At 38.8% G+C, this 23,738-nt stretch overlaps 1 protein-coding gene across 6 annotated transcripts in view; it reads left to right on the plus strand.

The window, feature by feature from the left end:
• Window positions 1-23,738, plus strand: part of hoatz (HOATZ cilia and flagella associated protein) — an 82,336-nt gene that overhangs the window by 19,792 nt on the left and 38,806 nt on the right. For all 6 annotated transcript variants that reach the window (XM_069894635.1, XM_069894634.1, XM_069894637.1 and 3 more), the window contains exon 5: window positions 2,091-2,161. In XM_069894635.1, the coding sequence (XP_069750736.1) occupies window positions 2,091-2,161 (71 nt within the window). The remainder of the gene's footprint in view (window positions 1-2,090; window positions 2,162-23,738) is intronic.

Here is a 23,738-nt window from a genome sequence, read left to right on the forward strand (position 1 = left end):
TGTTTGAGATGGTCTTTGGCTTGGCTTCGCGGACGAAGATTTATGGAGGGGGTAAAAAGTCCACGTCAGCTGCAGACTCGTTTGTGGCTGACAAGTCCGATGCGGGACAGGCAGACACGATTGCAGCGGTTGCAGGGGAAAATTGGTTGGTTGGGGATGGGTGTTGGGTTTTTCCTCCTTTGCCTTTTGTCAGTGAGGTAGGCTCTGCGGTCTTCTTCAAAGGAGGTTGCTGCCGCCAAACTGTGAGGCGCCAAGATGCACGGTTTGAGGCGATATCAGCCCACTGGCGGTGGTCAATGTGGCAGGCACCAAGAGATTTCTTTAGGCAGTCCTTGTACCTTTTCTTTGGTGCACCTCTGTCACGGTGGCCAGTGGAGAGCTCGCCATATAACACGATCTTGGGAAGGCGATGGTCCTCCATTCTGGAGACGTGACCCATCCAGCGCAGCTGGATCTTCAGCAGCGTGGACTCGATGCTGTCTTCCTCTGCCATCTCGAGTACTTCGACGTTAGGGATGTAAGCGCTCCAATGGATGTTGAGGATGGAGCGGAGACAACGCTGGTGGAAGCGTTCTAGGAGCCGTAGGTGGTGCCGGTAGAGGACCCATGATTCGGAGCCGAACAGGAGTGTGGGTATGACAACGGCTCTGTATACGCTTATCTTTGTGAGGTTTTTCAGTTGGTTGTTTTTCCAGACTCTTTTGTGTAGTCTTCCAAAGGCGCTATTTGCCTTCGCAAGTCTGTTGTCTATCTCATTGTCGATCCTTGCATCTGATGAAATGGTGCAGACGAGATAGGTAAACTGGATGACCGTTTTGAGTTTTGTGTGCCCGATGGAGATGTGGGGGGGCTGGTAATCATGGTGGGGAGCTGGCTGATGGAGGACCTCAGTTTTCTTCAGGCTGACTTCCAGGCCAAACATTTTGGCAGTTTCCGCAAAGCAGGACGTCAAGCGCTGAAGAGCTGGCTCTGAATGGGCAACTAAAGCGGCATCATCTGCAAAGAGTAGTTCACGGACAAGTTTCTCTTGTGTCTTGGTGTGAGCTTGCAGGCGCCTCAGATTGAAGAGACTGCCATCCGTGCGGTACCGGATGTAAACAGCGTCTTCATTGTTGGGGTCTTTCATGGCTTGGTTCAGCATCATGCTGAAGAAGATTGAAAAGAGGGTTGGTGTCAGAACACAGCCTTGCTTCACGCCATTGTTAATGGAGAAGGGTTCAGAGAGCTCATTGCTGTATCTGACCCGACCTTGTTGGTTTTCGTGCAGTTGGATAATCATGTTGAGGAACTTTGGGGGACATCCGATGCGCTCTAGTATTTGCCAAAGCCCTTTCCTGCTCACGGTGTCGAAGGCTTTGGTGAGGTCAACAAAGGTGATGTAGAGTCCTTTGTTTTGTTCTCTGCATTTTTCTTGGAGCTGTCTGAGGGCAAAGACCATGTCAGTAGTTCCTCTGTTTGCGCGAAAGCCGCACTGTGATTCTGGGAGAATATTCTCGGCGACACTAGGTATTATTCTATTTAGTATAATCCTAGCGAAGGTTTTGCCTGCAATGGAGAGCAACATGATTCCCCTGTAGTTTGAGCAGTCTCAAACTATCTGAAGAAATGGGTTCTTCTGTAGTTCTGGCAACAACCTCCATCCACCATCTCCAAATCATGAATTAATCATTCATCTCAATGCTGTGAGAATTTTTCCTTAACTCCAACAAAATCTTTTTTAAATTAAAAGAAAATTAGACATATGGAATGGTACAGGCCCTTCCAGCCCACGAGCTCATGCCACCCAAATACCCCAATTAACCTACAGCACTTCCGTATATTTTGAAGAGTGGGAGGGAACCGGAGCACCTGGAGGAAACCCATGCAGAAAGGGGGAGAATGTACAAACTCCTTAAGACACAATGGTGGATTCAAACCTGGATCGCTGGCACTGTATAGCATTGTGCTAACCACTACCTAACTGTACTGCTTTTTATTTTGTACTAATCAACTGCATTTCAGAGAAACTCATAATCTCTGAAGTGCTTTAAGTATATGAGATAACAATAATGGAATTCTTAACCCTAACCCACTCTTTTCTCTCCTTTCAGAATCTAAACAGCTACTGATTGAAGCTCAAATGCAGCTGAAAGCAGATGAAAAAGCAAGATATTTGGAGAAAGTGAGTGTAAGATGTGCTAGCAGTATATTTTTGGTCATGTTTTCATGCATATCTCACATCCGTTACTGTTCTAAACGGTAATAGCTATTAACATAGATTGCTGCACTAATGTATTATTATATAGGAAGTTACATCATGTGGTTTGACCCCAGAATTCTGTATTAATTGGCATCCATTACTCCTTTGAGAAACCACTCAGCTGTCCATCACAGCTCCTCTCCATAAACTTGAAGTCATCCAAAATTTGATGGACGACTAACATTTTAAAATTAGCATTCCTGTCTTCACAACCTTTTCCCTTGTGAATCTGAACCCCCAAAACCATCTCAGAACTTAAGCAAACAAAAATTAACATATGTTTCTGTGAATTACTTTGGGGCATTTTATAATGGTAAATATTATACATCAATTCACATAGTTGCTGCTTTGTAAAACAGAAGCCAATGTGTTTATTTCATTGCTATGAAAATGCTATTTTAACTTTTGTTCAATAACTATCTTGAAATAGTTTTTTTTTCTGCGCTGTACTTGTATTATAAACTGTAAAATAGGAGAAATTTGCTCCCCATTATTGATACATTGAAATTGGAAGATCAGAAATTCCATATAGAGACAAGATAGTACAGAACTTGCAGCTGTCAGCAAGTTTTCCTTGACCTTCAAGAGTTTTATTTGTATTGGCTGCAAGATCAAAACAGTAATTCCTACGAGGACATTTGCCCCTGTTTTTGTGTGAATCCCTGTCAGTCTTCTTGTTTATGGACACTGGACCAGTGTTTCCACTTTCATCACAGTAAAGCTAAAAAATAAATGAAAAAAATCAACATGATTTATTTGTCTCTCCCCCTTATTTGTGTATGCATATCTCCACTAACTGTCCACTAAATATTTCATTCTCTTCAGATTTAAATTTAAAAAAACCAACAGGTCTGATGATTTGGGTTGCCATGCATAGATTCTCCTCCCCAATCAAAAGCTGTGTGATCTCTGAAGAAAGGTAAAAAATTATGGCCAAGTGGTAAAACAAATATCAAGGAAAATTCTTTCTAAATTCCTTGGTTATCAAAATCAGTCCAGCAATTCACTTGAACAGCAGTCTAATCTTTCAAGATGTTAAATTTCCACTCAGGCAAGAAATATGTCCACCCTCTTGCTTATAGATATTCAGAGTCCATTGTACAAACAGCCATCTTGGTCCAGAGATCCTCCAAGCTCTGAGAAATAAGATCATCTCCTATCATTTGCTCTAGATTTAATCTTTAACAGTTTAAAATGTGATTCTTAGTCATCATTAACATATTTTATTTGACAAGCTGTTCATTTAAACACATTCTTTTCATTTTATTTTATAATTCTGCCACAATTTTTTTTGTGTTTCGTCCATAATAACATTGCATATTCTGTAACGTGCAAAACACGAGGCAGAAGATTAGGTTTCTAGTTTATTGAGAGCTTAATTATACAGGTACTTGTCTTTCCTTATGGATTCTTAAACAGGCAATTGAAAGAATGTGTCAGGGTAATTGTTGCTTTCTTTACACCATGCAGATTGCATGGCAGCTCCATGGGATAATTAATGTATCTTCCACTGCAGTAATGCGGGAATTAAATTATCAGTGCTGCATAAAAGTCAATTTGGATCAATAGAAATAGCCTGGTGTTCACTTATGATCACACAAAGGAGGATTTTGATGGGATCGTCTGTTTAATCCAATGTCTTCCTTAAATTAATTAAAAATAATTGCTCATCATTAAATGGATAACCCAAGAGAGCTGATTTAACACTTAATTGCAGCAGCAATTGAGCTGTTCTTCTGCCCATTCTGTTTGAATACATTAAAGGTGCAGTTCTTAACTTTTGGTGCTTCCATCAGTTCAGAGGCAAAGTTAAGTGTTTGTTCAATTAAATGCATAAGCTGATTTAGGTTTCTGGTGATACAGATCTAACTCTAGTTTGTTCAATAGGTCTGGATTCCTCCCCCATTGTTTCTGATTTTTCTGGGGTTTTTTCCCCCTTGAAGAAAGGCTTAGGCATTGTATCTTTGTCTTTTATAGATGCTGAAAAGACCAGCTGAGTTCCTTCAGCATTTCAGTGGGTTTTTTTTTAACTTCAATCACAGCCTATCATGTTTCTCTCAAAATGAAAATTTTTCTTCCTGCACACTTTTGAGTGTATTTTATGAATTTTGGGTTGCTGATCACAAAAGTCACCTTAACGTTGTCCTAACATGTACTGTTTTTTAGATATAACCTATTTTTGTGATCTCCTGTCATATTTGAAGTCAACTTCAAGCTACAAAACCATGAAGTGCAGCATGTCACTGAAAATTCATTTTCTGGATTTGCACTTGGACTCCTTCCCTGCTGATCTTGGTGCAGTCAGTAATGAGCATGGTGAAAGGTTTCACCAGGATATTATGACCATAGGAAAGTATTATAAGGGCAACTGGAATCCATCAATACTGGCTGACTATCATTGGACACTGACATGGGAGGGATCAGACACTGAATACAAATGAAAGTTAACAGGAAAACATTTTTAGGTCAGTTGAACTAATGTAATGTGTCAGCATTATTATGCAATTAAACATGTTAAATTTAATAAAAGTTAATTTAATGTTTCACCAACTTCCTGTGAGATACAGCAAATCTGAACGTATCTATCATCATGCCCATTTTGTTTCAGGAAGCAAACCTTTTAAGCAAAAATTGTTGTCCAGTGTAGTTACTCTAAGAGTAAATTGGTTTCACTGATCTTAAAATGTGGCATTGTCTGTGGAATGAAATTATAGCACATCTGTATAATAAGAACAGGAGAAAAAAATGCTTCTTCAATTTCAAATATCAGCTTGGGAGCATGTTACAAGTCTCTGAGTCAGAGATCATTGATCTAAGCACTGCTTCAGTGATTAAGGTCATAGTAAACTCCCACAATGCTTTTGGGTATTTTATGAATAGATTAATAGTTGTAGCAACAGTCACAACACTTCAAAAGAAATTCATTGCATGTAATTAATTATTTTAATTTGGTGTCAGGGTTCACAATAAAGGTAGTCCTCAACTTGCATCCATGTTCCATTCTGACCGACCTGTCATATCTCAAAATGGATGTATGTCAGAAATACACTGCATTCATGTTATCGTTCGTCAAATACAACCTGGCACGAGCCAGCTTTCACGATAGGTTGGCCACCACTTATTTTCCATAGATAGGCCTGACTTTCACCCATAAATGCGTAATTTTTATATTTTTTCATTTTTTAAACAATTTTTTGATCGTATATACAGAGGATGGCCGTAACTCTTGTAGGTGGTAAGTTGGGGAAATAACTAACAAATTAGTGACATTATATCATCATAAACTAAAAGATAAGAAAAATATTTAAAAATAAAGTACAAATGTATCTTGTTTAAGAACATTTAATGACCTCAGTATATGTCAGAGATGAGTACTTTTCAAATCTCCTTACTGATGTATGATGTTAATGAGTTTATTGTCATATACATTGTACAATATGTATTTGAATCAAAATTCTTACTTGTAGCAGCCAAAAAGGTACTTTGCAAAAAGAAACAACAACAATAGTAGATTTAGTTGAATTAAAAAGAGACAATAAATGTAAATGTAGGTAGATATATTCACATTTATCCTAAAAAAAACCTTGCAATCATGCAGGCAGTCCTTTTGTGGTGTCAGAGCAGACTCTGATTAATGTAACAAGGCAAGGTCTAAAGCCTGAGAACTATTCTTGAACCAAGAAGTGCTGGACTTCAAGCTTCTGTACCTTCTATCCAAAGGTAGCAGTTGTGACCAGGGGATTCTTTATGATGTTAACTTCCTTCATGCGGAAGCACCTCTTATGGATGTATTCAGTGGATGGATGGTCAGAGATGGACCTTAACTCTATTTGCTACCTTCTGGAACCTTGTGCATTCCTGGGCACTCAAATTACCAAACCAGGCTGTAGTGTTACCAGACAGCATACTTTCCACAGTACACCTGCAGACGTTTGATAGTGTATTCAGTGCCAAAGCTCTGCAGACTCCTTAGAAAGTGGAGGTTTTGGTTAGACTTCTTCACAGTTGCATCTAAATTCTGGCTCAAAGAGAGGTCTGAAATATAGTCTCCCATGAACTTGGAGGTTGTAACCTCCATCCTATCAATGCAAACAGGTGTGTGTTACCTCAGCTTCTTATTCCTATAATCAACAATAAGTTCCTTGGGCTTGGTAATGTTGAGGGCAAGGTTATTGTTCTGGCACCACCCAACCATATTCTCGATCTCCATTCTATAGTCATCATTTCCAGTTATTTGGCCCAACAATGAATAAAAGCAGCACTTTTTTGCACCACACAAAAGTGCAGGAGAAACTCTGCAGGTCACGCAGCAACCATAGGAAACAAATGGAGAAAATCAACATTTTGAGCCTGAGCCCTTCGTCAAGGTATAAGAATAAAAACAGGCAGGCACCTGATTAAAAAGATGAGGGAATGAGAGGAGGAAAGAAGGTGCAGGGGGAGTTGTAGAGGCCAACAGGCAAGACGCCATAGGTGCATATGTTTGGGAGGGCAGGAGAGAAATGCTCAGGTGATAGGGGGAGGGTGAGCTCTGAATGGAGAGGGAAGGGGGTGGAGAGCTGGAGGAAAGGAGACAAAGGGTTAGGAAAAGAGAGTGATGGGTAGGGGCTAGGTTGCTTCGGTTTGGCAATGCATGAGGCCACAGACAGACTGTCAGTGTTGGAATGGAGTGTGGAATTAAAATGGGATGCCACAAGGAAGTCCTCATTATTGCAGCAGACAGAGCGAAGGTGCTTAACAAGACGATTGCCCAGCGTGCATCTGTCTCTGATGTAGAGGATTGGATACAGTAGATGACACCTGCAGAGTCACAAGTGATATGTTGTTGCTTCACTAGAAAGGGCTGTTTGGGGTTCCGAATGGTGGTGAAGGAGAAGGTGCTGGTGTAGCATTTCCTGAGGTCATAGGAGTAGGTACTGAAGGGGCGATTAGTGGGAAGGGCTAAGTGGACAAGGGAGACTTCCCTGGAGGGAAGTCCCTGGAAAGCAGAGAGGGGAGGAAGGTCCTTGATGAAGGGCTCAGGCCCAAATGTTGGTCATATCTCTTTGCTTTCTGGAGACACTGCATAACCTGCTGAGTTTTTCCAGCACTTTTGTGTATTGCACTATGCATCTACAAAAATGTGGTGTTGTGTTGAGTAGAGTATCAGGTTCAGTGGGTTCACAGAGAGACGAATCTGGACACATGTTATAATCACACATTCACTTCAGACATCAGTTAGGCTCCGACAATGGTAAACCTACATTCAACCCCATTCACACACTACACACACACCACTTTCACATGAGTGACAATATAGATGTTGACCTTGTGTGACAGTTTGTTATATTTTATATTGTATATAGATATGTTTCATAGGAGATAAATTCTGGTAGGTTTTTTTAGTTTAGCTCACAAACACTTCAAAACAGATCTCATTCTAAGTGCTGGAGCTCTGCTCAAGCAGGACAGTTCAGGCTCCGAGTGCCTTTGCAGAAACTCTGAAGATGCCTATAAGGACTTCACAAGTAGACGTTAATTGGATATCCTGTGGAGTAATGGATGATTGTTTTGGAAAGCAACAGATGAACAAACTCAGAAGATTAGGTCCAGAGACACAATCTGTCTGAGTGGAGTTGACTGTTCTAAGAGGGCCATGTGATTTTCTGTGTATGTGTGTGTGAGAGAGAGAGAGAGAAAGAGAATTTAGTTCTACAGCTCAGCAGCAGCAGCTGGGACTGGAACATGAGAAGCTGGCAAGCTTGTGGAAAAACCCCATTGCGGGTTGTGAGTTCTTATTTCAGCCTGGTCAAAGCCCTTGTGTCCATACAAGAGGAGAGGACTAGCTGTATAATGTTTCACTTGAAATAAGAAAAATATGAAGGAACTCTGTGGTGACCTGAAAGAAAGAGGTTATCATCTGGAAAACCCTAATGGGGCAAGTTTCATCAGCAAGATACTGAAGTGGGTGATCAAAAGGGATCAGTTGTGGGTGTACAATGAGCAACAAATCTCTCTGAAAACTGACAAGAACGAGGGATAACATCACGCCGATGGAGTAGTGGCCAGAGAAGAATAGCCCTCCACAAAGAAAAGGAAAAAAAAAGAAAAAACAAAGCTGGACAGAAAAAGCATAGAAGGCCTGAAAGATAAAGAAACCAAGAAAACCCAAGAGATGGCACCAAAAAAGGAAAAGACCAGAGAGACAGATAAAAGAAGAAGACAGGAAAACAGCAGAAAGAAAAGAGGTAGGCCTTACCTGAAAAAAGAACGCTCGATCCCCGAAGCCGTTGGAAGTGCCCAGCTGGACAATGGCCCTCCTTGGAATGAACTACAAAAATGGCTCACTGAGCCACAAATGCGCGTAGGATCACACATGCAGGGTACACATAATAAAAAAGACACTGATGGGAGGGGGGCCCAGCAAAAAGATAAAAATGAACTGTCAGAAAGAATCAGGCAGATGACATTGTGGCAAGAAGAGGAACAGAGACAAGAGAAGGAGTTAGAGAAGAAGATAAAAACTTACATGGAAAAGAGGAAAGTATAAAAGATAAACAGTTAATAGATAGAGAATATTTTAATGAGCAAATGAAGATATTAAAGGACATTTTAACAACAGAATTTAACACAATAAAAATAAAAATGGAAAAAGCCAAAGATAGAATGCAAAAACTAGAGCTGGCCATAGCAGATATAGGAAAAAGAACTGATGAAATGGAAGAAAGTCAGAAGGCTGTAGAATTAGAAATTAATGAACTAAAAGAAAAGCTGAAAAATAGAGACAAAGAAATTAAAGAGATACAAGATCAGTTAATTCAAAAAATTGATGTCTTAGAGAATTATGACAAATTAAATAATATAAAAATAGTAGGCGTAGAAGGAACAGACATAAAGGAGTTCATGAAAAGATGGATCCCACAAGTCTTGGAAGCAGAAGAACTACAAGATAAAATAGAAATTGAAAGAGCACATCGAACATTGGCACCAAAGCCTTATTTAAACCAAAAACCACGTTCTGTAATAATAAAATTACTAAGACACACAACAAGAGAAAAAATATTAGAGCGGGCAAAAGATAAAGTAAAAGAAAATAAGCAGCCTCTAGAATATAAAGGACAAAAAATATTTTTCTATCCAGACATCAGCTTCGAGCTCTTAAAGAAACAGAAAGAATTTAACTTGAGAAAGCAGATACTATGGAAGAAAGGATATAATTTTAATCTGTGACATCCAGCAATATTTATTCCAGGGGAAAGAAATAGACTGTTCTCAGACCCAAAGGATGCCCAATACTTCGCTGAACAACTACCGAACAGAAAACGAAACGAGAAGTATTTTTTAAAAAAAGACTATCGAAACAATGTATAGAGATTAAATGTAAAGATAATAATGTAAATATAAAATTGAAGTTTGAAAAAGATAAGAAAAAAAGGGGGAAAAAAAAAGCTTTGTAACATTTTTGAAAAATATATAGTGTTTCTCTTGGGGGGGGGGCTAGGGAGAGGAAAAGAATTACTACCACAAAATCTGTTGATGCTTGTGGTTTTTACTGCAACCCAAATAGATAAAGGAATTATGGTTGTCTGGGAAGGAGCCAAAGACAACCCAATACAGGGGGGACTTACATTATTTTGGATAGGAATATTTTGTGTTAATTTTAGTAGGGGTTTCTAGGATAATTTGTTTTTTAACTGTGTCGTTGTGTATTGAAATGTGCAAAAATAATGGGTACATTAAATTTCATGACTGTAAATATTAATGGAATACACAACCAAATTAAAAGAGGTTACTGATATTACTTAAAAAAAGAAAAAATCGACATTGATTTTGTGCAAGAAATACACTTAACCAAGATAGAACACAGTAAATTGAAAAGAGACTGGGTAGTCCATGTAGTGGCATCATCATACAATTCAAAATCCAGGGGAGTAGCTGTATTAGTCAATAAAAATCTACCAATCAGCATAAAAGAAATAATAACAGATCCAGCAGGTAGATATGTAATGACAAAGTGCCAAATTTGTTCTGAAATTTGGAATTTACAGGGCATCTATGCACCTAACGGGGAAGACCAGCAATTTGTGCAGGGCATTTTCCTAGGGATGGCAGATACACAGGGACATATCTTGCTTGGAGGGGATTTCAACTTCAACTTGGACCCAAAGATGGACAAAACTGGGAAGACAATTAACAATAAAAATAAAGTAACAAAATTTACACTGGGAGCAATGGACGATATGAAACTGGTCGATGTATGGTGGAGGCGACACCAGGGGGAAAGAGAGTGTTCACACTACTTGGGTGGACATGGGACCTATTCAAAAATTGACATGTTTTTGTTATCAGCACGGATCCAAGGAAGAGTTAAAAAAACCAGAATATAAAGCAAGGTTATTATCAGATCACTCTCCCCTGTTATTAACAATTGAATTGGAGGATGCCCCACCAAAGATGTGTGGATGGAGACTGGATCCTGCACTGTTGGAGGGACAGGATTTCAAAGAATATGTTGAGCAAAAGATTGGAATGTACTTCGAGATGAATATGGAGTCAGTGGGAGATGGATTCATTTTGTGGGACGCAATGAGGGCCTTTGTTGGAGGACAAATAATTAGCTATATGACTAAAATTAAGAAGGAATGTGGTCGGGCAGTGGAGCAGTTGGAGGGGGAGTTGGGGGGGAGGATGCAGAAGGGGGAGGGAGCTGACAGAGAAAGAATTAAAGTGTGAAGCATTGCAATCATGTGAAGTGGAGGGAGATGTAGTGAAGACAAGTCAAGGTTATTGTGAGCTGGGAGGGAAAACACACAGAATATTATCCTGGAAACTTGGAACAAAGCGGGCTGGAAGAGCCATTCTAGCAACAAGGGGAAACGATGACCAGATCATGTGTAATCTATTGGAGATTAATGAAATTTTTTAAAGATTCTGTGGGCAATTATACCAAACTGAAAATAAAGAAAAAAATGACAAAATTGATGAATTTTTATCTAACATTGAACTGCCCCATCTACAAATGGAAGAGCAGGGTGGATTGACAGGATCTTTTGGGATTGAAGAAATATAAGATATATTAATAAAACTACCAGGCAATGGAACACCAGGTGAAGATGGATTCCCAAAAGAGTTTTATAAAGTTTTTAAGGATCTTTTGATCCCTCCCCTCCTGGAAGTAGTGGGTTGGGTGGAGGAGACCCAAAACATGCCAGAATCATGTAAAATAGCAATAATTACAGTAATCGCAAAGGAAGGAAGGGATCTGCTATCATGCAGACCGATATCATTATTGAATGCAGTTTATAAATTAATAGCAAAATTATTAGCAGGCAGACTGAATAATTGTGTACCGAGGCTGGAGGGGAAAGACCAAACTAGATTTGTTAAAAAAAAAGATGGGGAGTTGATAATGTTTGTAGACTTATTAATTTAATACATGCAGCACGGGTGAATAAAATGCCAATGGTGGCTGTTGCGTTAGACGCAGAGAAAGCCTTCGATAGAGTAGAGTGGAACTATTTGTTTAAAGTGTTGTGGAAATTTAAACTACCAGAAAAATTTATTAACTACATTAGAACATTGTATGGTGGACCGTTGGCAAGGGTGGTGATGGATGGATATGTATCAGATCACTTTAAATTAAGCAGGTCAACAAGACAGGGATGCCCATTATCCCCTTCACTGTTCGCTTTGGTTATTGAACCACTAGCGGAGTTGATGGGGAGGGAAATTATGATAAAAGGAATGGAAGTGGAAGAGAAAGAATATGAAATCAGCCTGTTTGCAGATGACATCATAGTGTATTTGACAGAGCCAGATGGGTCAATAAAAAAACTACATATGAAACTGAAAGAATATGGAGAGATATTGGGGTACAAGATTAACACCAATGGAGGTGAAGTGATGCCAATGAACAAAATTGATTATTCAGAATTTAGAAGAGATACCTTTTTCGAATGGCAATCACAGGCAATATGTTAGCTTGGTGTCAAAATAGATAACAACCTAAAACATTTATACAACTTAAATTATGAACCATTAATTAAAAAAATACAGGAAGATTTGGAGAATTGGAAAGAGCTATCATTAACTGTAATAGGAAGAGTAAACTGTATTAAGATGAATGTGTTCCCATGAGTGCAATATCTATTCCAAACGTTACCAATTCCCCTGATAGAGAAATTTTTTTGCAAAACTGAAGAAAATAGTAAGGAAATTTTTATGGAAAGGTAAGAAATCAAGAATGGTGCTAGAAAAATTAACATGGAGTTACAAACAAGGAGAGTTACAGCTACTAAACTTCAAAAACTACTACAGGGTGGCACAATTAAGGTAATTATCAGATTTTTATCAGAGAGGAGAAAAACCGGACTGTACTAAGATAGAATTAGACAAATTGGGAGAAAATATCTCGGAACACATACTTTATAAATGGGATGAAAAATTGGTGCAATATAACAATTCACCAGTACTACATCACATACTTAAATTATGGAAAAGAATACACCTGGAAGAAAAAAAGATAAATTATCAAATAACAAAAATGATATTAACACAAAACTCATTAATCCCCTTTACAATAGACAATTTATTTTTCAAGGAATGGGATAGAAAAGGAATCAAGAAAATAGAAGATTGCTTTTTGGGAAATAATTTATTAACATTTGAGCAATTAAAAGATAAATATAGAATAACAATGTTTACATATTGCCAATTGAAAACTTATCTAAAAGATATATTGGGAAATAGCCTGAGATACCAGAAAGTAGTAACTATGAATATTTAATCACAGACACAATGATAATTAAAAAAAAATATTACAAACATGTACATCAAATTGCAATATAAAGAAGAAGATAAAATAAGGTATAAGCCGAAACAAAGTTGGGAAAAAGATTTAAACACAGAGATAAAGAACGAAACGTGGGAGAAGTTATGTACAGGAACAATGAGGAACGTGATAAATAGTAGATTATGTATGATTCAATATAACTGGCTACACAGATTCTATATTACTCCTCAGAAATTAAAAGAATGGTACCCAACAGCGTCGGATAAATGTTTTCGTTGCAAACAAGAGATTGGAACAACATTGCATGCAATTTGGACATGCTCAAAAGTAAAAACTTTCTGGGAAGATCACAAAAAATAATATACTAAAAGATCCAAAAAAAGTCAGTTAAATAATATAAAAGACAAAAAATTAGGACTAAAATTAGACAAAGCCCAAATAGAATTTATTGTGATAGTGCTAGCAGTCACCAAAAAATGTATTATGACAACCTGGAAATTGGAAACAAACCTTAAAATACAACAGTGGTACAGAAATAAACAAGTGTATTCCGTTAGAAAAAATTACGTACAATCTGAAAGACATTATTTGAACAAATTTGGGAACCATATATAAAATATGTCGGAGAACGCCGACCACAAACCTCCATCTCGTAAAACAACATGATTATGACCACAATAAGATTTAAATATGTGAAAGTGGACGATACGACTTTTTCTTTCTTTGGTTATTTCTTTGTTTTAAGTGTTTTATCATTAATTGATATTTGATGAGGGTGAGGAAGGGGAGAGAGGAAGTGGGGGAAAAGAAAAAATGTCACTATATATTGTTGATGATCATTTGTGGATGTGGTATTGATATGACTACCAGACCCCCCCCCCCACATCTCCATTGGGCACACAAAACTCAAAACGGTCAACCAGTTTACCTATCTCGGCTGCACCATTTCATCAGATGCAAGGATCGACAATGAGATAGACAACAGACTCGCCAAGGCAAATAGCGCCTTTGGAAGACTACACAAAAGAGTCTGGAAAAACAACCAACTGAAAAACCTCACAAAGATAAGCGTATACAGAGCCATTGTCATACCCACACTCCTGTTCGGCTCCGAATCATGGGTCCTCTACCGGCATCACCTACGGCTCCTAGAACGCTTCCACCAGCGTTGTCTCTGCTCCATCCTCAACATCCATTGGAGCGCTTTCATCCCTAACGTCGAAGTACTCGAGATGGCAGAGGTCGACAGCATCGAGTCCACGCTGCTGAAGATCCAGCTGCGCTGGGTGGGTCACGTCTCCAGAATGGAGGACCATCGCCTTCCCAAGATCGTGTTATATGGCGAGCTCTCCACTGGCCACCGTGACAGAGGTGCACCAAAGAAAAGGTACAAGGACTGCCTAAAGAAATCTCTTGGTGCCTGCCACATTGACCACCGCCAGTGGGCTGATATCGCCTCAAACCATGCATCTTGGCGCCTCACAGTTTGGCGGGCAGCAACCTCCTTTGAAGACCGCAGAGCCCACCTCACTGACAAAAGGCAAAGGAGGAAAAACCCAACACCCAACCCCAACCAACCAATTTTCCCCTGTAGCCGCTGCAACCATGTCTGCCTGTCCCGCATCGGACTTGTCAGCCACAAACGTGGCTGCAGCTGACGTGGACTTTTTACCCCCTCCATAAATCTTTGTCCGCGAAGCCATGCCAAAGAAGAGAAAAAAGAATTGATATGACTCAGTGCAAAAATTTTAAAAATTAAAAAACTGACAAGAACATTTCTAAGTGGTAACCATTTACCTTTCAAGTACCAAAGCCTGGTAAAATTCATAAATGTTAAATTCTGTGCACGGTATAAGAATTGCCTGATACCGATGAACTTGGGAGGAATGAGAAGTGAGATTGGACTGTGAGTCAAAGAATTTCTTTGAACTTGTATACACATTACATACATGTGGTCTTAGAATTAGAAGGGGGTTAAGTTAATAGTAATAAGTTAAAGTTTGATCCTGATTTCATGTTTAAAGCAACTTTTGATTAAGTAACCATTTGTCTTAGTGAATTTCTATTGCTTCTGGGTTTTGGGGTCCTCTGCTCATAGCATTTGGACATCCGTTGGACTCCTACCATGGTAAACCTATATTCGACCCCACTCACACACTGAAAACAGGGACTCTTAGACACTCTGGGGATATTACAGCTCACCTTCAGTGTAGTGCACATCTTACCCGCTACCCTTCCAGCAACGTCCACAGTAGCGACCTGGCATGGAGCGGTGTCCAGGACCTCGACCATGAGGCAGAGCTTCTAGCCAATAATGACCCTAGGTCAAGGTGGCCAACCTTTTAATTTTTAATTTCGAGGTACAGCACAGAAACAGGCCATTTCAGCTCATGAGTCTGTTCCGCCTAATTAACCAACACCCCCTGTACATACTCATGGGCCAAAATGGCCTGTTACTGTGCTGTATCTTGAAATTAAAAATTAAAAGGTTGGCCACCCTTGCCCTAGGTAATTTAAAGCAGCCAGTGGCAAGGTGAGAACTAATGGGTGGCCGGAGTCCAACCTTGATTGACAGGTGATGTGACTTCCAAATAAGTTTCATATGGGGAGGACATGTGACCATCTATGATGCATACAGGCAGGGAGGCCACACTTCCTCCACACACAACATTGCACCCCTTGGAAGCTACATCACTCTGCAATCACTCTGATAACAATCAATAACTCTTTGTACATGTTATAATTATAAAAAAGAAAAGAGAAAAAAAAACAAAAAGATGCGTTTTAAAAAAAACCAATCAAGCAGATCAATATATACCCTTCCGTATAATGGACAAGGCAGATAATCAAATTCAATGACAATGGCTCAGAGCTTTCCCCACCCCTCCCCTCCCAACCAAATAGGGTCACTGTGTTTCCGATGGGGCAGGGTGAGTGCTGTTCTCCAGTGTCAGAGGGGAGGGTAGAGAAAGAACTTTGTCTGGTCACCAACTCGAGTGCCTGTTTCTCCAGCTTATTTAGGTCATTCATCAGGTTCCAGAGCCCTCTCTTGGCTGTGATGTTTCTTTTGTTGTAATAAAGAAACCTGGGTTCTTTTACAACAACTATACTCATTCACATCCTTGTAGAGGCATCCATTTTGAATCTACTCTGAGCTTCAACAACTCATCTCTAACTCCCTCTAGTGGTCAGGATTATAACTAGCACTCTATCATTATCCCCTTTCCATGAAATGTTTAGTCTAACAACATAACACGCTAATATAGAATTAATCTCAATTTAAAGTTGAGATTTAAAGTTCCAACACAAATGTAAACCCATACATCAGCAGCACAAACTTTTTAAGTGTGCAGTTCTTTATTCTTTTTCTTTTAGAGATTCAGTCTGTCATGTAATTTGATAATGCTTGTGGATCCTCTATGGTCGGGGCATGTGGAGGTGACTAAATAACCCATCAAGGCTCCCTGGGAGGTGGTGCTCTTAGGTGCCTCGTATAGTCCCACTCCCTTAACAATCCATGTCCCGTCCCAATGGTGTGCCACTGTGGCTGACCATGTCGTCCCCATTCTGGGAGGGCAGGACCCTGGCCCAGACTGCAGTCACCACAATATGGTGGTGCCTGCAAGGTGTTGGCAATCGTCTGGTGGTCAGATAGACTGCCCATGGTGCTTGTTTCCCAACTAAAGCAGCGGCATGACTAAATATTCTCCTGGCCACTAATGGTATTGGTCTGTTTGCCTGGTTAGCCTCTTAGCAGAGTCGTCCTGGGACTCCATTATCTCACAATGACCACCCATGTGCCCAGCTGAGGCCCCTCCATTTTCAGCTACCTCCCCATTTTAGAGAGTCATTGAGGTGCCCTCATTGCAGACCTGGGACTGCGTAGTCACTGGTCAGGCTTGTAAAGGCTCAGGCACACAGGGAGGAGGAATTGTTCTTTGGGATTCAGTTTATTCAGGGTTATCACCATGCATCCATTCATACCAATCCTCCCACCACATGTCGATCCTCTCCCTCTGCTGGACAATGGCTCGGACATTTCCTGAGTCAAGCTGCAAGGCAGATCAGTGAGCTGCTTGCAGCTGCTGTGTTTCCATGATTTTAAATTGTAAGTTAGTCACTTGTCCTTGGGCAATCTGTGGTGCCTCTTGCAGTTGTCAACACTCATGCTGCAGGGATTCTATCTCACTAGCTTTCTGGGCGCCCTGACTACTTAACTTGGACATGATATCCCACTGGTGCCTGAGTAGGGATATCAGTAAATCTAGGGCTGACTTGTGACTCCCCCAGGCCTTGGGGAAACCCCAATAACTCCAGGTGGGAGACCACATGGTCCCCTATCTCTGTGGCAGTCCAACCTGTTGACCCAATCGACACTGCCAAACAGCTGAACCCTTGATAGTCATTGGTCCACCCAGGGATTTTATAGTCCAACCCCGGGATTCCTAAGGGTTGCCTCCTGGTGTCCCTGTTTCTGAAATCAGAGATGGGGTCCCTGTCATTGAGCAGGTACACAATCACACATGTACCCAGCAGGATGACCACACACAGAGTTATTAATACAATCTCCAACATGGTTAAGTCATCATGTGTGTCCAATCGTAATTCTTTTGAACCCTGCTCGCAGCACCATTTGTTGTGTTGAGAAGAGTATAAGGTTCACATAACTTTTATTAACACATGGGAAACAAACAGGGGAGAATGTTAAATGGCACACAGGGTAGGGAGGGTAGGGAGGGAAGGTCAATGTAGTAAAGGGTAAAGGTTATGATGGGAGGGTAAAAGGGAGTTAAAGGAATGTATGGCTGTGAATGGCCCTTGTGTCTTTTTTATTGGTTAATAATTTGAGTCTTTGTCTTTGTTCCCACCCTTGTTCCTTACATAGTTATTTTAGTTTTAGTTTTTGTTCTCTAGGGTCTAGCATGGTGCATGTGTACAGGATCCAATGGCTGATGGTAAGAGGATGGCTGAGATGGGGCCTTTGAGCCACTGAGGTACAAAGATAAGTTGGCTATGACAGCCCTTGAAGCATGAATAAGAGTATAAAGTTTACAAGCTTTAATGTTAACAGTCTGAATGGAAAGATTAAGAGAAATAGAGTCTTGGCACACATTAAGAAAATGGGAGTGGACCTAGCCTTCCTTCAGAAAACTCACTTAATGGAGTTTGAACACCAAAAGCTGAGGAGCGGGTGGGTGGGTGAGATATTGACCTCCTCATTTTGTTCAAAAGCAAGGGGGGGGGGTGCAATTTTGATAGGGAAGAGTGTTCCGGTGAGAGTGCAGAGTGTGATGACAGATAGATTTGGTAGATTCATAATGGTGCACTGACAAATATATTCAGAATCCTGGACCCTAGTCAATTTGTATGCCCCCAATATAGATGATGAAAAATTTATACAAAATACTTTCCTGAGATTGGCAGAAGCAAAAGAAAATGTTCTAATTGGGAGAGATTTTAATTTTTGCCTAGATCCTGTTTTGGACAAATCAACAAAAATAATAGTCTGTACAAAGGAACAATAGTGTCACTATTGATGGTATGAAAGAGCTGAATTTGATGGAGAAGGAAGCATCCGAGAGAGAGGGACTACTTCCACTCAAGGCAACATGACTGGGGAGGAGTCACGTGATGGAGTAGTGGCCGGACAGTGAACTCCAGCCCTCTCCAGAAAAGTCGGAAAAAATAAAGGAAAATACAAAGGCACAAAAATAAAAATTAAAGTAAAATGAGTATAAAGGTGGAAAGAAGATGGCGATGAAAAAATAAAAATCAAAACCAACGGTAAGAAGAGAGGAAGAGAAGACAATGGAAGAAGAAGGAGAAGGCCTTACCTGTTCGAAGAGGCCCGCGGTGGAGAGAGAAACCCGCTCCCTCAGGTCGGTAGAAAGTGGACTACAAAAATGGCTCAATGAGCCGAGTAAAAGTGCGCAACCGCGCATGCGCAATGCGCATGCAAAAAAACACACCGACGGGAGGGGTGACCAGCTGGGGAGTCGATCTCCACAGCCGGCAATGACAGCTGCAGAACAGGAGCAGCAAGAGGAGAACATAGAAGACAACGAAAACAAGAAAGAAGAGAAGAAAAGGACAACAAAGAAACAACAGATGGCCAACCCAGAGGAAGAAGAAGAGGAAGAGTACAGTGAAATGGAAGAAGAAGGGAAAGGCAAGACAATGGATATACTTTCTCTTATTAAAGAATACATGGAGTCATTTAAAGAATGGCAAGCGCAAGAATTTAATGATTTAAGAAGAAGAATAAACAATACAGAAGAGAAAATGAATAAAATAGATATGACCTTATCAGAAATGGGAAAAAGAATGGACAAGGTGGAAGAACGAGAAGCAGCAGTAGAAATGGAGGTAGAGGACTTAAAAAAGAAATTAGAGGAATCTAATAAAAAAGTTAAAGAGACACAAGAGCTGTTAGCTCAGAAAATAGATATAATGGAAAATTATAACAGAAGAAATAACATAAAGATAGTGGGCCTTAAGGAAGATGAAGAAGGCAAGAATATGAGAGAGTTTATAAAAGATTGGATCCCCAGGATCCTAGGATGTCCAGAACTACAGCAAGAAATGGAAATAGAAAGGGCACATAGAGCATTGGCCTTTAAACCACAACCACAACAAAAGCCAAGATCTATTTTAGTAAAATTCCTAAGATATACTACAAGAGAAAAGGTACTGGAGAAAACAATGGAAAAAGTAAGAGAGGACAACAAGCCACTGGAGTACAAAGGGCGAAAAATCTTCATTTATCCAGATATAAGTTTTGAACTCCTGAAGAAGAGAAAGGAGTTCAATGCAGCAAAGGCGATTTTAGGGAAGAAAGGGTATAAATTTATACTAAAGCATCCAGCGGTATTGAAAATATTTATTCCAGGGCAGCAAAACAGACTATTCTCGGATCCAGAGGAAGCACAAAAATATGCAGAACAATTACAAAATAGACTGAGAGTTGAAGACGTGTAACGAGAGTACAAAAGACTGCGAACTAAAAAGACACATAAGTTTTGAACTCCTGAAGAAGAGGAAGGAGTTCAATACAGCGAAAACGATCTTATGGAAAAAAACTATTCTCGGATCCAGAGGAAGCTAGGAAATTTGCAGAACAACTACAAAACAAGCAGAGAGATGAAGACATGTAATAAGAGTAAAAATGACCACGATTTATATGTATGTGGGTAAAGAGGTATATGTGTGTATATGTATAGTGTGCATACATGAATGTATCTGTATTTAGAGGAAAATATAGAGAGTATAGACAAGAATTAATAAGGGAAGGAAATGGAATAGAGGGAATAAGGAGGGAATTAAAAGAGTGACCTTTGTTACATATGAAAAGTGAAATCTTTTCTGGGGGGGGGCTGGGTGGGGAGGAGTTACGGTCACTGCAAAATCAGCTGACGCTTGCGAGTGAATTCGCAAATCCAAATGGAGAGGGGAGATGTGGTTGTCCAACAAGGGATAAAGGACAACTCAGGAGGGGAAGGGGAGATTAGGGCTAAAGAAGTTTTAAATAGGAGAATAGGGAAAATGTTGGATGTTTTAGGAATGTTGTCTTATAAAGGGTTCAAAACAAGAAAGCAGAAATGGATAAGAAGGAAAGGTAATGATGGAGAAACGGAAAGGGAAGATAAACAAAGTATAAAATGGCTACGTTGAACTATATGAATTTAAATATTAATGGAATACATAACCAAATTAAAAGGAAGAAACTGCTAAATTTACTGAAAAAAGAAAAAAATTGATATAGCATTTGTGCAAGAAACACATTTAACTGAATTGGAGCACAAGAAATTAAAGAGAGATTGGGTAGGACACGTAACAGCAGCATCGTATAATTCAAAAGCAAGAGGAGTAGCTATATTAATTAGTAAAAATGTGCCATTTAAAATAGAAGAGGAAATAATAGATCCAGCAGGGAGATATGTAATGATAAAATGTCAGATATATTCGGAGTTTTGGAATCTACTCAATGCATATTCACCTAACGAAGAAGATCAAAAGTTTATGCAAGATATCTTTTTGAAGATAGCAGATACGCAAGGGAACATATTAATAGGAGGGGATTTCAACCTGAATTTGGATTCAAATATGGACAAAACTGGGAAAAAAATTAACAGAAAGAACAAAGTAACCAAATTTATAATTAAATCGATGGAAGAAATGCAACTTTTGGATATATGGAGGAAACAACACCCAAAGGAAAAGGAATATTCATATTACTCGGCTAGACATAAAACATACTCAAGAATAGACCTATTATAGAGTAAGAAAAACAGAATATAAAGCTAGAATACTATCGGACCATTCACCCTTAATATTGACAATAAAGTTAGAGGACATCCCTCCAAGAATGTATAGATGGAGATTAAACCCCATGTTACTTAAAAGGCAGGATTTTAGAGAATTTATTGAAAGACAAATTAAAATGTATTTTGAAATAAATACGAAATCAGTGAAAGATAAGTTTATACTATGGGATGCAATGAAAGCATTCATTAGAGGGCAAATAATAAGTTATGTAACCAAGATGAAAAAGGACTATAATCAGGAAACAGAGCAGTTGGAAAGGGAAATATTAAATATAGAAAAAGAATTAGCAATGAAGGAAGATACAACTAAAAGAAGAGAATTGGCAGATAAAAAAATAAAATATGAAACACTACAAACATATAAGGTGGAGAAAAATATAATGAAGACAAAACAGAAATATTATGAACTAGGTGAAAAAACGCACAAAATCCTAGCATGGCAGCTTAAGACAGAACAAGCGAAGAAAATGGTATTGGCATCAAGGAAAAAAGACAAACAAATTACATATAATCCAAAAGAAATTAAGGAAAACTTTAGAGAATTCTATGAACAATTATACCGAATTGAAAACGAAGGGAAAGAGGGAAAATAGATGAATTTCTAACTAAAATTGAACTACCAAAACTACAAATAGAGGAACAAAATAAATTAACAGAGCCATTTGGAATAGTAGAAATACAAGAGATAATAAAAAAATTACCAAATAATAAGACATCAGGAGAGGATGGATTCCCAGTAGAATTCTATAAAACATTTAAAGACTTATTAATTCCGCCCCTCCTGGAAGTAATCAACCAGATTAATAAAACACAAAGCTTACCAGATTCATGTAAAACAGCAATAATTACAGTAATACTAAAGCAAGGGAAAGATCCACTCACACCAGCGTCATATAGACCAATATCTTTACTTAACACAGATTATAAGATAATAGCTAAACTATTAGCAAACAGATTAGCAGAGTATGTACCGAAAATGGTAAATCTAGACCAAACTGGATTTATCAAAAAAAGACGCACAACAGACAATATTTGTAAATTTATTAACTTAATTCATGCAGTAGAAGGAAATAAAGCGCCAACAGTAGCAGTTGCTTTAGACGCAGAGAAGGCCTTTGACAGAGTAGAATGGAATTATTTGTTCAAAGTATTGCAAAAATTCAGTTTACCGGAGAAGTATATTAATTGGATTAAAGCATTATATAAGGGACCATTAGCGAAAGTGACAGTAAATGGACATGTATCAAAGCAATTTAACTTAAGCAGGTCAACACGGCAGGGATGCCCACTATCACCTTTATTGTTTGCGTTAGCTATAGAACCACTAGCAGAATTGATAAGAACAGAAAATAATATAAAAGGGATAAAAATAAAAGACAAGGAATATAAAATCAGTTTATTTGCGGATGATGTTATAGTATACTTAACAGAACCAGAACTATCAATAAAAGAATTATATAAGAAATTGAAGGAATATGGAGAAGTGTCGGGTTACAAGATCAACGTAAATAAAAGTGAAGCAATGCCTATGAATAATGCGGATTTCTCAAAATTTAAGAAGGAATCACCATTTAGATGGCAAATGCAAGCAATAAGATACCTAGGTGTACAAATAAATAAAAATCTCGGCCAACTATATAAACTCAATTATTATCCACTAATGAAAAAATTACAGGACGATTTAGAGCATTGGAAAGATTTACCACTAACACTAATAGGAAGGATAAACTGTATTAAAATGAACATTTTTCCAAGGATATTATACTTATTTCAGGCATTGCCAATACAACTGACAGAAAAATTCTTCAAAGAGTTAAAGAAAATAATAAGAACATTTTTATGGAGAGGGGGGAAACTGAGGATAGCACTAGATAAATTAACAGAATGGTATAAACAAGGAGGCTTACAACTGCCAAACTTTAAAAATTATTATAGAGCCGCACAATTAAGATACCTATCAGATTTTTATCAAACAAGGGAAAAGCCAGATTGGACCAGATTAGAATTAGATAAAATAGGGGAAAAGATACCTGAACACATATTATATAAATGGGATGAAAAATTGGTACAACATAGAAGTTCTCCAGTATTACATCATCTACTCAATATTTGGAAGAAGATTCATGTAGAAAGAAATAAAACAAATTATCAATTACCAAAACTAATATTGACGCAAAACAAGTTACTCCCTTTTACAATAGATAACCTTTCCTTTAGAGAATGGGAGAAAAAAAGGATTAAAAGAATAGAAAATTGTTTTTCAGGAAATAGATTATTATCCTTTGAACAAATGAAAGAGAAATACAATATAACTCAAGATACAGCGCTGGCATATTACCAATTGAGATCCTACTTGAAGGATAAATTAGGAAGCAGTTTGAGTTTGCCAGAGGGAAGTAACTTT

Source organism: Narcine bancroftii, chromosome 8 (assembly GCF_036971445.1).
Source record: "Narcine bancroftii isolate sNarBan1 chromosome 8, sNarBan1.hap1, whole genome shotgun sequence".
Classification (NCBI taxonomy): Eukaryota; Metazoa; Chordata; class Chondrichthyes; order Torpediniformes; family Narcinidae; genus Narcine; species Narcine bancroftii.